This window comes from Cannabis sativa, chromosome 9 (assembly GCF_029168945.1).
Source record: "Cannabis sativa cultivar Pink pepper isolate KNU-18-1 chromosome 9, ASM2916894v1, whole genome shotgun sequence".
NCBI classification, from domain to species: Eukaryota; Viridiplantae; Streptophyta; class Magnoliopsida; order Rosales; family Cannabaceae; genus Cannabis; species Cannabis sativa.
Genome location: NC_083609.1, coordinates 9,091,479 through 9,107,040, shown reverse-complemented (window position 1 = coordinate 9,107,040; position 15,562 = coordinate 9,091,479). Strand labels below are relative to the sequence as shown.

Here is a 15,562-nt window from a genome sequence, read left to right as displayed (position 1 = left end):
ACCGCCCTCAAGACGTGATGCGTCAAAGGGGAAAGCTCCGATGCTTTCTCCACAAAGCCGTGGTGCACGGGAAGATGAGTTGTTCACGGAAGAGAAGATGGCGTTGATCCCTAATTCACTAAAATGGATGATTCATGAATTCCTAAGGCTCAAAGATAAACGTGATATAATCACAATTTCTGTCCCCCGAGGATTCATTGCACCGCGTACCCAGATCATTTTATCTGGAGAGGATTTGCAGCAGGTTGCTACGTGTGACTACATCGGCAACCAGGGAATGCTGTTTGGAATGATGTATACTCTTCTTTAATCTAATTAACCTTATATCAAATTATAGTTAAATTATTATAAGGCACTAACACTTTTTTTGGCAGGCACATATGGGAGAGCATCAACGGTCTGAGAAAAATTTTCAAGTTTTACGACCCAGAGCTTCTAACAGTGCATGGGATCAGCGATGAAGAACAGAGTCAGTCTTTTGACGATGCGGCAAGACGATTGGCTAATTGGTTATCATTAATGAACAGCAACCACCAAATGTTCTTTATTCCTTGGAATATCGGGTAAACTTTATTAAATTCTTTAGTGCTAATTGTTCATTTCTATATTATGTCTTCAAATTATTTTTATACTATCTTACTTATATTCCAATATAATTTTCTAGGATGCATTGGACGCTAGTGGTGGTTGCGCCAAAGAAAATTATCCATTTAAACCCTCTAAAAGGCCGCCCAATTCCCGAAGAAATAGAACAAATGATCGGAAGGTAATTATTTAATGACTTCTTATGTAACGAATTTAAATTAACTAACGAATTGAAATGCTAATATAATTTTCCCAAACAGGGCATTCATGTATATAGGGGACGCACATCAGTATCTTGGCCCGTGGCAAGGAATTGCACAAGCAAACTGTCCAAGACAACCTAAAAGCCAAGAATGCGGTTTTTATGTTTTGAAATATATGACTGACATCGTCGCACGTGCCAACCCCAACCGTTACATAGAAGATCAAAAAGCTGTAAGTTTTAATTATTGATCATAGTATATAAATTTTATAATAACAAATATATAATATACATATACATAAACTAATATAAATTTTTAATTTTTTTAACAGTTTGGGGGTAAGAAGCAATACGATCCAAAAACAGAAATTTTACCACTACAGCGAAAGTGGATCGAACAATTGATGGCGGTGATTCACGGTGACGATTGAGGTTCAAAGGTCGAAGAATTTTTCTTCATTATGTAATTTTTATAGATTAACTTGTAATTAGATTTATTAACTTATTAATATTTTAAACTAATTTTACATGTTTGTGTAATATTTAATTATTTTTATGAAATCAAATTATGTTTTTACCCAAATTTAATTACTATTTAATTTAAAATGTAATTAATATATAATTAAATTAAATAAATATGTAATTTAAAATATAAATAAATATGTAATTTAAATTAAATAAAATAATATATAATTAAATTAAAATAAAATAATATATAAATTAATAAATAAAATAATATATAAATTAATAAATATAAAATTAAAATAATATAATTAAATTAAAAAAAATGAAAAAAACTGAAATCTGAGGAGTTTTGGCGTCGGTTCCTACGCCACATATGGCGTCGGTTATTGGCTAGGAACCGACGCCATATATACCCCTATGGCGTCGGTTATTAGCTAATAACCGACGCCATAGGGGTATATATGGCGTCGGTTCAAATAAACCCTTTAGCGTCGCCCTGATAGGCGTCGGTAGCGAATTTCGCGAAAACCGACGCCTAAAGGGCTTAAAAACCGCCTCTAAAGGGTGTTTTTGTAGTAGTGCCACCAATAGTTAATGTGCAGTGCTTATGCGAGGTTTTAAAATTCCAAACTTTAAATATAATCATGTTATATGTTGTTGGACTCGGTTTTGAATGTAGAATGTAATGATGATAATTATTACCATTTAACGGTATAGGTGGGAGTGATATCTAAGATTGGACTAAACAATTGGAGCTCAAGACTTGAGAACTTAGGATCGTCTTCTTGGACAAAATTTAACGACTTGAGAGAGGTAGGGGCTCAAATTGGTTATTGGACTTGATTTTATATGTGTTGAATAACACTAGAGTACATATTCCATTTTTTATGATTTATAAATTGTTTGAAAAATTGAAAATTTAATCTGCATATTTTTTTGGAGTGTTCTGAGGTACTAAGTGCCAACTATATTTTTGTACAAATATTTATATAGGTTATAAGTTTTGGGTTTATTCAAAATACAACCGTTATGCTGTCAGATTTTAAAAAATAAAAGTAAATATGTTCTTTTGTTATTTTTATTTACCTGATTTTTGGTTATATTGATTAGAGCCATATTTACTATGTCTTGTGCATATTGTTGTTTCACGACCTAGACTCTATGTTATCATAGGTAGATAAGGTGTACACTCACCTGTAGGTGTGTAAGGTGTACACTCACCTGTAGGTGTAAGACCTAGAATTTGTACAGGAAGTGAGTTAAATTTGAGCCCCAACATTTTGGTGGTTCACGACTACCTAGTTTAGAATGTCATTTTTTATGATTGGTATTGAGAGCTAAGGGTCTAGTAGACAGTGTGACATGCATTTGAAGCTTGATTTTGTGATTATTTGTGGTCTCTCTATTTTATTTATATATTTTTATAATGGTGGTGAGATGTTTTATTTTTAAAATCTAATCATGCATGAATTTTTATTAAACCAATTGTCCTTTGATATTAGTTATTTTCTTATTGGGCTTTATAAGCTCACCCCCTATTTTCTCTCATTCTAGGAACTCGTTTTAATGCTAGTGGATGAAGATGGTACCGTTGTGGAAGAAATTCATTATTAGTTTAGTCTTATTTTATTTATCAAACTTTTCATTGAAAACTGATTTTGTAATTAAACTTGAATGGATGGTCTAGATGACCTAAATTAGCTATGTCGTAGTTAGAAATAAAGAATGATGGATGCTAGATATTATTTAGGTATTTTATTGATTCATTAAATCTATCTATTCGGTGACTACATAGTCGTGGGAATATTATTATTCCTTTATATTGATGAGTAGTCATAATTTTGTCACTAATGTTTTCTTATAGACATAGGAGTTAATCTTTTATTTTTAAATAAGTATTTTGTAATATAAATTAAAGGGTCATTTATAAGTATTTTCTTCTTATAACGATCTATGTGTGGCATTTGACCACTCAAGTTATGGATATATTATATATTTGTCACGGCCTAAGGCTCGGGTTGTACAGTATTAATTAACTTAAATTGACATATATATAAATCACAGATAAAGCCAAACAAAAATAATATCAACGCCGACAATGATCAAAATCTTAATATTCAAAAATCAAATACCTATTCTTAAAAAATCTATAAAAATTCGTAAAAATAAATCATCAAATCTTCAATTAATCCAGCAAAAGTGGATCTGATACCTCTTGCTATTAGGATTTATAAAATATTCAAGAAATACAAATAATCACAAATTTAAATATATTTCAAAAAGTGCTTCAATATCAAAATCCTAGAGTATACTTATAGAATCTTTGCTAAATTAAAGAAGAATAAGATGAATACAGATGAGCGGAAACACTAACTTGAAGTCATTTGTTAGAGATTGCACAAAGGTTATGATCTTCTAAGAATATACTTTTTCTTTAAAGTATTCTTTTTCATGCGAAAGGAGAGAATACAAAAACCTTAGTGTTTCTTGGGGACCACTACATAGTTATAGGCTAATTATAGAATAAGTTTAGGATATTTATAATTTGGCCCCTCAACAAATTATAAATTAATTTATAGTATCTATACAATATTCTGTGATACCTTTTTGATACATATAACATAATTAGTAACTTAATTTTATATCACACTTTATAATAACATATATATACACGTAAGTGCCAATAAATAAGATTTTTTTTTCCTTTTTGTTTTTTATTTAACAGAAAACACTATTTTTTGAAGAATTTAATCAATAGATTAGAGTTGAATATATCTACAGTTGGAAAATTATTAGAAGAGAAAATAAAAATAAATGGTTGAGCAATATTGAAGAGATGAGCATGGCATGCATGATATGGTGATGAATTAAGAAGCAGATGAATGTTGCATTGGTTGGGAGAGAAATAAAGGAACAAAATAACTAGTAGTTATATTCCTTGCTCTAGCTAATTCACTCCTTTGGGCACGTAATTGAGCCTATATAATAAAAGTGAGACGTGTAGTTAGTATATGTAGGCAGAGAGAGAAGAAGAGAGAGAGAGAGAGAGAGAGAGAGAGAGAGAGAGAGAGAGAGAGAGAGAGAGAGAGAGAGTCATATATAGAGAGAGAAAGCAGAGTTAGCTAGAAGTACCTCACGAGAGTGACGCAAATAGCATTTAATATACATAAACCTAAGAGAGAAGTATATATATATAGTTTTGGTTCTTATAAATAAGGATAAGCTCAAGTACTATATATATAGATAGATTATTAGTTGGTGTATAAGAATTGAACTGGCACACGAACAAAGACGCTCAAATATCCTCTCTCTCTCTGTCTAGTCTAATCCAAGAAAAAATAAATATGTCTCACATCGCTGTAGAGAGAAATAGAAGAAAACAGATGAATGAACATCTCAAAGTTTTACGTTCCTTAACCCCATGTTTCTATATCAAAAGGGTATCAATTATATTATATATATATATATGTGTGTTATGACTAATTTCTATGAATATGAACTATATATTGATTTATTTATTTGTATAAATATACAGGGAGACCAAGCATCAATAATAGGGGGCGTGATTGAATTCATCAAGGAGATGCATCAAGTTCTTCAATCTTTGGAGTCAAAGAAACGAAGAAAGAGTATGAGCCCTAGCCCTGGTCAAAGCCCTAGACCATTACTACTATTACACAACACAAGTAGTCCTAGTACTAATACTACTACTAATCTTGAGAGTCCTTTGGGAATAGAAATAAATAATAATAATACTAATAATAAGGAGCTTGGAGCATGTTGCAACTCTCTGACGGCAGATGTTGAAGCAAAGATCTCAGGATCCAACGTGCTCATGAAGATAATTTCACGGCGAATTCCAGGTCAAATCACCAATATAATAAGTGTATTGGAGAGGCTATCCTTTGAGGTTCTTCATCTCAATGTCAGTAGCATGGAAGACACTGTTTTATACTCCTTTGTCATAAAGGTATATATATATATCAATATATTAATTATACGTAGAAATTAGTTTGATTGTCTCAATTCACCACTGAACAAAACTGTATAGTAGTACATAATTATACTATGCTCCAGCTATAGGAGAAATTAATTAAATTAATCAATTCGATGCAACTGTCTTAAAATTATTGAAGATATCAGTAAGGTAATATTATATTATTATCTTCGAAGTCAGGTAAAATTATAGGGTAATTCGAACAGCCAGTATATATATCTATATATATATATATATATTTTTATATATATGCGTAACTCAGGGTTTAAGTTGATCAGTTTCGACAGTATATATCAAGTCAGTGGACACATATACGAGTTCGAAGATATAACACCGATACCACCATTGATAACTAATATTATATATGTGTGCGAATATTACTTAGTTTGTTTATGTAAGTAATATATAGTACACTAATTTAATATTCTATATATATATATATATGAGAATTTCTATTTTATTGTAAATTAAATTATATATATTAAGTTATAATGAAAAAGAAAAAATCTAGCTTCAAGATATACTGATATACCTCTATATAGTAATAATTTTATATGTGATCATCAAAGAAGCGAAGGTATAGTAGCAAGACTTTACGTTCATTTAAATATATTTACGACAAGAAAATGATCACTAAACTATTAATTAATTGCAAGTTAAATTTAAAAGATATGTACGAAGATATAAGAAATATTGGTGGCTTAGCTATATTCTCACATTTTGATGCACTAGCCAGCCAGCCATATATATAAATGTATGATATACGGTGCCTCATATATATGGATAATCAACAATATGATTCTATCAAAAAAAAAAGTACAATATGATTATGTTTCCCTAAACATGATGATAATTTATAATGTGTACGTATGTGTATATATATTTATATTCTTGATGTATATTCTTACTTACAGATAGGGCTGGAATGTCAATTGAGCATGGAAGAATTGGTGCTTGAAGTTCAACAAAGTATCCGTTCATCAGAATCTTCATACACCCTTTATACACAAATATAGTACTTAATTATTAATACGTTTTCACGTTTCATCATAGCCAGTTATAATATTATTCTAGCCTTTTCTTTCTTATTTCAAAAAATATATATATGATAAATGTTTAGGATTAAATGTACGATCTGCTGTTGAGATGTTACATTTACAATAAACATGTGTTACGCGGGTACTATAATTACATTTAAATTTTTAATTAGATTTACAAATGATTGTATTAGATGCATGTGATTTTTATAATATTGAAGCATATATTATAACCCTTAGCACACATGAAATTGTATATATAGCATCCATTATGTAAACTCTTTACATTACTGACATATACGTGCTGATAATTTACTAACCATTGCATGGCATGCATATCAAGTCTCAATAATATTTATTTTGTTTTGTTTATCTAAATGTAGCAAAGGCTTTGTTGTGCAAATAGGAGTGTGTACGTAATGGATCTGGTCGAATCTGATTTAGCTATGATCTGAACCGCTTTAATGATTCGCTTTGCTCTACTATATATTCAGATCGAGTCTGATCGAACCCCTTTTTATATATATATAGTGTTTTTTTTCCTAAATCATTTTTTTTAAAAAAATAACTAATAATAAAAATAATAATTTTGCTTTGAGTGACATACATATATAAGTGGTCGCATCTAAGTTCGAAATAATAATTTCAGTATATATACCATGTATAATATGCAAAATGAAAGTACGAAAGGCCTTAAGTTCCTGTTCCTTATGATCGACTACTTAGGATGGAAATATATGGGATTAATATATACTAACATGATATGATCAGTATCTGTAATATATATATCAAGTTAGAGAATGTGTTTTGAAAAGAAGATTATGTATCAAATAACAGAGAATGAGTACATTAAAGAGACAAAGAGCTTGTATTGATGAATTATTATTTTCTTCTCAAATATCAGCCATAATATCAATAAAACCAGAAAATCGCATACACCCATCAGTTTAAACTATTCTGTAGTGAAACCATTTGTGATACTTCAGAAGAGATCGAGTCGAGATATCTCACTTCTTAGATTAGGCATTTGGGATTCAATATTTTTTTATAATATATTGAAATTGGATCTAATCAAATCTGATCCAGAAAAAAAATGATGCAGGCCGGGCAGACCAAAATCCGATAAATATTCAAATAGTTTGAATCAGAGCTCCAACCTAATTCAAATAAATTTTTTTGTCATATTTATGTGCAAAGTAATTGTCTGAGTTGATAGATCGATCTGATGCATATAGTAAAAAAAGCTCTATTAAACATATGTTAATAATAAGAATACTTTTTTTTCCATCAAATTAAATAAAATAATCAGAATACTTTAAGAATATCACTACAAAAATTTTTATTATTACTCACAACAAAACTTGTGACTAATTATAAATTATCATTTTTATTTGTAGCTAAATGTATTAGTCACAAAAATTACAATTTGTTGTGACTAAATATATTTTTAGTCACAATACTTGTTGTGACTAAAACTTAATTAATGAGAACTTATAACTAAACACTATATTTTAGTTACAAGTAATATTTTGTTAGTCACAAAAAAAATATATTACGACTAAAAAGTTGTCACTAAAAGTAACAATTTTTATAATAAATCATAATTTATGTATATGGATTCTAGAATTTAATGCAAACATCAATATTAAACTTGTATTTTTCCACTATATATGTATATGAGTAATGATATCTACACATATATAAAATATGCATTAAATGTGAGACACAATTATATAGTAAGTTACTTTTAATGAGTGAAATTCATCTTAAATAAAAAAAACTAACTGCTTGAAGTGACTTGTGATATAAGTTGTTATACGTACACCTATTATTACTATATATATTATATATATATATATATATATTAGAATAGTCCTTGTTGAAGGAAGAAGTTAGTTGTTTTCTGTTTGTATCTTGTGGAGTTAATTTGTCCCATTCTATCTTTGGGTGATCTCCCTCTATTTATAGGTATTGCAGGATGACAGTTATTCCCTTAGGATCTTATCTTCATAATCGTTCATGAAACATGGACAATTCTCATATTTCATATTTATAACACATGGGATAAAAATAAATAACCGCTATAATGACTTTTATCTTTATTTATATGCAGTTATACTGACTACGCTTCTTCACCTCGGAACACAAATGATCATCTTTTGATGCTTTACTTTGAAGATAACTTTTCATATGTCTAAGTATGATCTTGGGAAGTTCTTCTCACGTCCTTCTTCTGTAATATTGAGGAGGACTGAGTATATCTACGTGAGATGTTGTCATCATGTGATTATTCCGAGTGGACTTATATTTTATGTATATCCCTTAGTCTTTCAACATACTCACGAGTATGTGGGTTAATAAGTTGCAAGCTCTTAAAGAACTCATAATTACCTACTCTTTCCAACTTACTGTCTCTCTATTGTATACTCTGTGTATCTCGAGATGGACCTTTTGCGTTGATTGTTCACCTCGCTGGTCTTACAAAATGGTAGTTGTTATTCATGGCTCGCCCTTATCTTTGAAAAAATGAGTTCAAATATTTCTACCAATTGTATTCCGAGGCTAGTTTATTGAATGTATTTACTTTTTTACAATCGGAGCTAGTTTATTTTTTAGCTTCTCCATACATGTCATAACCATATTGATTGTTCAAAATATGGATATAACAATATATATAGGTGTATTGTGTAATTTTTTTTAATTTAATTCATTACAATTTACAAATATTATTAATATTTACAGGAAAATTATTTAAAATGACTTATTTTTTATCTAATTTTCAAAAATAATTTGGTTAAGTTTCAATAACATGCATTTTTATTTGTTTGGGTATGTTTCAATACCTTTATTTAAAGTTCTCTCTCTCTCTCTCCCTCCTCTTTAAGTTACTCTCTTTCTCTCCTTCTTCTTTCTCTCTTTCTTATTTTCTCTCTTCTCTCAAATTTTAAAAATAATTTCTGATGGCGTCACTCGGATGAGCTAAAAATATCATTGCGATCTACTCTTCAATGTGAAAATTTTAAAATGTAGGAAGCATATGTTTTTTTTGGCTATTTTCAGAAAAGAAACCATTTGGTTACTAATATAGTGATTAGTTACTGTTTTATAATTTTGTTTTCAAATCTTTGTTAACATTCATTTTATTGAATTATAGAATAATCAGTATATAACAATGATGCTTGTTATATTACATGACAACTCATTTTTGAAAATATTTTTTTAAAGTTACCTAAATGTATTTTAAATTATAATCTATCATAATATAACTTAGAAATACTAACTAGTTACTAAAATATATACAAATAAATTTTTAAGAGAGTAACCAAAATATATCTCAAATTATATGATATATAAATAAAGTTCTTTATATAAAGGTAGCTAATTGATTTCTTACACAAAAGTTATTTTTAACAATGCAGGAAAATAAAAAGAAAGTGTCAGAAACATCAGATTTGGCTGACGTTGCATGCACTTCAGTAATAACAGTAACGTTATTATTGTAAATTAGATAAAAAAAATGTATATTATTATAAACTTTCCATATTTAAGTGCTCATTTTTTTTTAAGAAGCACATATTCCCTTATTTTTCTAGCCATTAGTTTCCTTCATTCAGGTATGGTGGCAGGGAATACGAAGTTCGAGTAGGCTTCATCGGTTTGAGAAGGTGAACGACAAATTCGAGTGATCGAAGATTCAAGTACTGAGTGAATATTCAAACGTCTATTCATGTGAGAACTTCTTGCACCTTTGGTTGACACCACCTTAGCATTAGTCAGTAAGGGAGGGAAGTGACTATTAGATAGGGACTTTGAAAGTTCATGTGAAGAGGTTAGTGGAAGAGATCATTTTTCCGGGGTTGGATTCACCGAAGTGGACGATAGGCAAGAGAAGACTCAGGAGTGGACCTGACAAGCATAAGATACATTCAATAGCCAAGCCGAAGAGTCTGCATACACTCCGAAGTACTAATAACTAAGTTGAAGAGAGAGAGCGGGGCAAGCCATAGATGAAAGTGAACTATTAAGAGATTGGGGTTTTTACAAAAATACTGGATTTTGAGTAAAAGTTTACGATTTTACTCTCACACTGAATTTTTTACAAAAATACTATCTTTTTTTAGAAAACAACCGTAAAGCAACAAGACAGAAAAATTTAAAACAACAGTAGAACAACTAAAAAACAACCGTGAACAACAATGAAAACTTAACACAGTATACAGTATAAAACTTACACAGTATTTTTGAAAAAAAAAATACAGTATTTTTGAAAAAAATTCCACCCCACAGTAAAAAAAAAAGTTAAAAAATTTTAGTATATGGTATAAAAATTCCTAAGAAATTTCACTCTCATCATCATGGGTGTATGATATATATACCCATGTAACAGTGATGTATAGTTTTAAATAATGAAATTTTTTTTGAGATAATGAAAATTTAAGTATTACCCTTTAAAGTCATATTTTAGTAGAACTCTTATTTATTTGGTATTTACAAAAAAAAAAAAAAAAAAAAAAAAAAGAAAGATTAATATTTTTTTTATCGCGTATATTGTAGTTATGTAGGATCACTCGTAAATTTTTAGAAAACTCCAAGTAGTTTACAGTTTAAAAAATATGGTTTTAACAGTTACTTACCACGCGTATAAAAAAAATAAATTTACATATAACAAAATATTTAAACTTTATTTTTAGCATTGTAAATTACTTAAAATTTTCTAAAAATTTATTAAAAAAATTAAACTAAAAAACTCATAAATATCGAAGTAGATAAAAGTCTAATGAAACACCAAGAATTCACTGTAGTCTAACCCATGAATAATTAATTTCAATTAAAAAACAAAAAAAAAAATACTATTTTCTTCTTTTGAAAATAAATATATTTGACAGCAAAACACCATATAGCCGCAATTTGCAGCCCCTATTGAAAAATTGGCCATCGGAACAATGACAGCAGCCCATAAAACATTACTTTCATAATTAACTCAATTGGGCCCTCTCCTATTCTGCAAAAAAGAAAAAAAAAAATTGGGCCCTCTCCCTCTCTCCAAAAACAAAAACAAAAAAAACGTTTTCGTAACTTTACTTCTTTCGCGTTTAATTATACAGTCCTTACCAACTTTCAAAAAAAAAAAAATACAGTCCTTACGAAAAAAAAAAAGGTTTAATAAATATAGTTAGATCTGGGTCCATATAGTTTGAATGTATAAACTAGTGTTACCATCTTAATAATAAAAGCTTATTTATAATATGTGGTATGCAGCTGTATTTCCAATGGCCTGCCTTTTATTTTATTTTTCTAACTTCTCTGATCACTTAGAAAAACCATGATGAATAATGATTAGACGAGCTCAAGATCAATGAACTTGAGATAAAGAGTCCCTACACATGAAGAAAAATAAACATTAAAAGGTGGATTTGTACAAGTGTTTTTGACTTTTAAGCCTAAATTAAACATAGTTTTTTAGCTTATTTGAATTGTGTTTTTTTTTTGTCTGATAAGCCATATTTATTAGGCTTTGGCTCTATATTAGTAATTTAGTATTGTGTAAAAATATATATATTTTCAACCAAAAAAAAAAAGAAAAGAAAGATATTTAGCTTAAAAACAAAGATTATATGGACATGAATTGCACATTATTAGTTATATATTTGTTTATCCTTATTATTTGTATGTTTTATCAATAATGTGAAAAACACGTGAACAAAAACAGTGCCAAAATTAGGGTTTGGAAGCACATATAGAAAAATCCTAAAACACAACTGTAACTAGGGCACATGAAAACATTATCCCATGTCTTACAAAAAACTATGTCTCTTTCCACTTCCAGCGAAAATAATTGCTTCATTAATAATATTTTTGGGGTTTTTTCATTTTTACACTTTAAAATAATTTTTTTTTTGTATTTTTACGAAATTTTACATAAAAACTCTTACTGCAACTAGCGTTCCAACCTAAATTGTAATAAAAAATCATATAGAAACTCCTATTGCAACTAACGCTGCAATCACTTTAGAAACCCAAACCGTAAATTTGAAAAAAAAAAATAGTATATGAGGTAATTCTCCTAATATCTATATATATATATTATATTATATTAACGTGACTATCTAATAAAAATAAGGGCCTTTTTTATTTTTACCCTTCAAAATAATTTTTTTTTTTTTTTGTATTTTTACGGAATTCTACATAGAAATCTCTATTGCAACTAGCGCTGCAACCTAAATTGTAACAAAAAAACGTATAAAAATCCCTATTGCAACTAGCGCTGCAAACACTTTAGAAACCCAAACCGTAAATTTGAAAAAAGAAAAAAAAAGTTACAAAAATAGTATATAGGGTAATTTTCCTTTAACGGTTATTAATTTTTTACATTAAAGTTTATCGCTAAATCACTCAATTAAAAAAATAATTAATTTTAAATATTTAAATTTAATTTATTTATATTAAAATATAACTTAAATAATTATTTAAAAGTATCAATAAAATTAGATAATATTTTTTTATATAAATCTTAATTTAAATTTAAATTAGACTTTAGTTCAATTAATTAATCATACTTTAATAAATTAATCATTGGTTGTTTTAATTAGTCTTTCCAAGAAATTCTGCAACCAACTTGAATCTATGATGACTAATGTCTGATTGGGCTCTAACACTAATTAATAATAAGTCAAAGATTCATTGGAAGAAATAAAAACTTTTGTGTACTTCAAAAGCTAATGGCGATTGGGTTTTTGTTCTTTCATCCACTTTAATCAAGCTCCTCTTGCAAAGCAAGCTTGGAGAATTCTAGATGATCCTTCTTCCCTGTTGACAAGAGTTCTTAAAGCCCGATACTATAAGAATGGTGACGTTCTTAAGGCTCAAAAAGGAATCTTACATTCCCTCACTTGGCAAAGTATTTGTGATAGTAAAGAGCTTTTGTTGAAAGGACTTCCGTGGAAAATTGAAACAGGGTAGAATGTTCGATGTGCTATTGACCCATGGTTGTCGAGAAATACTACTTTCACCCCCTTTTCCTAATGTGGTGATCCCCATTTTACGGTGGCTCATTATATCTTTACTGATAGACAGGTGGGACACAAGGATATTGAAATATCACTTTGGTAATATTGACATTAGTCTTATTCCTAGAGAGGATAAGCTTATCTGGCACCACTCAAACATGGGCTTGTACACTCTGAAATCGGGCTACCACTTAGCTGAGAGTTTGGAAGCTATGAATATTAATTCCTCGTCAACTTCACAATGCCAATGGTGGAATCGATTTTGGTCTTTAAAGTTACCCAAAAAAAGTCAAAATTTTTGCTTGGCGATTTATTAATGATGCTCTCCCTACTTCGGTCAGCCTGGTGCATAGGAAGATCACTACTTCAACTGCTTGTTCTCTTCGTGTGTGTGCTTGGGAATCAGTCGAACGTGCTATATTTTGATGTGATCGTGCTAAAGTTGTGTGGAAAAGGACTCATTTTCAAGTGTTCATGCCCAATATCAATAATCTGAAAGGCTATGATATATTTTCTCATATTGTTGCAATCCTTAATGATGTTGATTTAGAGAAGATTGTTTGCTTGATGTGGTGTATTTGGTCTGAAAGAAACAAAGAATTGCATGGAACTAAGCCAAAACCAGCAGAAATAATCTGTTGTTTCTCTGCTTCACTCCTGGATCAATATCATAAGGCTACCCAGCCTACTACAATTAGACACAACAATGCTTCTCAACCTTCAAGTACCCATACTGTTATGCACACGACTTCTCTGCCTTAGTCAAGATGGTAGCCACCTGATGTTGGATTTTATAAAATGAATCTTGGTACTGCTTTAGATGTTGTTGGTGCAATTATAGGGATAGGAGCTATTATTCGCAATCATGATGGTGAAGTTGTAGCAAGTTACTCTAAACCGATTCATGGCTGCTATTGCCCAAAGGAGATGGAGGCTGCTGCTATGTTTCATAATGTGCAATGGGCCATGACACATCAATTGACAATTCACTTCATAGAGACAGATTCTCTTTTAGTTGCCAATGCAGTTAACAATTTATCCTCTACGAGACTTGTAACTCATTTTCATGACTTAGTAGATGATATCTCCTATCTTTTATTCTTTTTCCTAGAGCAAAAGTATTTCATGTTAAAATGGATGCTAATAAAGCTGCCCATGGTTTAGCTAAATCTACTTTTTAATTGGATGAAGATATTATGGATTCCTACCTTTAGTGATAACAGTTTTTTCTAAAAAAAAAAAAAGATTGAATTTATATGTGTAAAAAATATTATTAAATTGTATTAGATTAATTTTTATTATTATTATTATTTAAATTAATAATTAGGTAATAACAACTCTAAGGAAACATGCACTACATGTTACTAATACTTAGTGTGTATATATATTGGAGGAAGTTTCAATAATTACATCAAATATGTGACCATAATAGTTACATTTACTTTTAGTCATTAGATCATTATTAAAGGTGTTGACCGAGGTTTTCGGCAACCAATTAAATAATATATAAGAAAGGCTGTAAGAAGTTTCATGCATGAGATTTTTACGTGGTTGGGGTATCAACGAGCCTTAGTCCACGAGTCTTTGTTATTAATGAGAGTATTTATTACAGATAATGTTCTTGGTGTGTTTCTCTCCTATTTTCTCTCCTTGATTACTTTGAACCCAGAATCCTCGACCCCCTTTTCAGTCTGTACGTGGGGTATTTATAGTATTTTTTTGGGGTGATCCCTAGGAATGGATCACTTGTCTTTCTGTGTTAGCTTCATAGGGGCACATATTCCCAGAAAATACAAAATAGGAAATACATGACCTATACCGTAGGTATCTTAGGAGTTAGGTGGATATAATCTTTTATTCCCTCTTGATTGATGTGATTCCTCATAAAGTAGCCGTCACTAGGCTTATTGATCATAGTGTAGTAGCCGAAAAAAGGGGGGTTACACCATCTGTCATGTCGTTTATAGAGACTTCAATACGTCTTCCCCCATGCGGCATTAAATGCGAGGTGATTGTTCAATAGGTTTCGGTACCTCTCGGAACTGCCTTGGCATATCTTCGGCCTCCGGGAGTATAAAGATACTCTTTATATCTCCTCCGGGAGATACCTTCCCTGAGACACTCCTCTTTTGTCTAAGACTTAGTTAATTTCCATAAGCGCTGATCCTTTTGGCTCCACGTGTCACCCTTATCTAGGTCCACGTGTTTTAGGCAAAATTAAGGACAACAAAAGGGTTGTGATTAATTTAAAAAATTTATTAAAAATAAT

General features: G+C 29.9%; 2 protein-coding genes across 2 annotated transcripts; both read left to right on the top strand.

Annotated features, from left to right (window-relative positions):
- Window positions 1-417: 417 nt before the first annotated feature.
- On the top strand, window positions 418-1,281 carry LOC133030960 (uncharacterized). The gene is made up of 4 exons (XM_061104084.1): window positions 418-563; window positions 665-766; window positions 846-1,020; window positions 1,120-1,281. Exons 1-4 carry the CDS (start codon window positions 520-522, stop codon window positions 1,216-1,218), a joined length of 420 nt encoding a protein of 139 aa, XP_060960067.1. The 5' UTR covers window positions 418-519; the 3' UTR covers window positions 1,219-1,281.
- Window positions 1,282-4,104: 2,823 nt separating this feature from the next.
- On the top strand, window positions 4,105-6,378 carry LOC115723465 (transcription factor MUTE). The gene is made up of 3 exons (XM_030652955.2): window positions 4,105-4,692; window positions 4,788-5,222; window positions 6,164-6,378. The coding sequence occupies exons 1-3, from the start codon at window positions 4,597-4,599 to the stop codon at window positions 6,263-6,265; spliced, it is 633 nt and encodes a 210-aa protein (XP_030508815.1). The 5' UTR covers window positions 4,105-4,596; the 3' UTR covers window positions 6,266-6,378.
- The last annotated feature ends 9,184 nt before the right edge of the window (window positions 6,379-15,562 follow it).

Bases quoted from the DNA above. Each gene is read 5' to 3' on its own strand.
- LOC133030960 (XM_061104084.1), top strand. From the start codon at position 520: ATGAACAGCAACCACCAAATGTTCTTTATTCCTTGGAATATCGG. The intron at 767-845 runs GTAATTATTTAA...TTTCCCAAACAG, and splicing joins ATAGAACAAATGATCGGAAG to GGCATTCATGTATATAGGGG. The intron at 1,021-1,119 runs GTAAGTTTTAAT...TTTTTTTAACAG, and splicing joins ACATAGAAGATCAAAAAGCT to TTTGGGGGTAAGAAGCAATA.
- LOC115723465 (XM_030652955.2), top strand. From the start codon at position 4,597: ATGTCTCACATCGCTGTAGAGAGAAATAGAAGAAAACAGATGAATGAA. The intron at 4,693-4,787 runs GTATCAATTATA...ATAAATATACAG, and splicing joins CATGTTTCTATATCAAAAGG to GGAGACCAAGCATCAATAAT. The intron at 5,223-6,163 runs GTATATATATAT...TCTTACTTACAG, and splicing joins TATACTCCTTTGTCATAAAG to ATAGGGCTGGAATGTCAATT.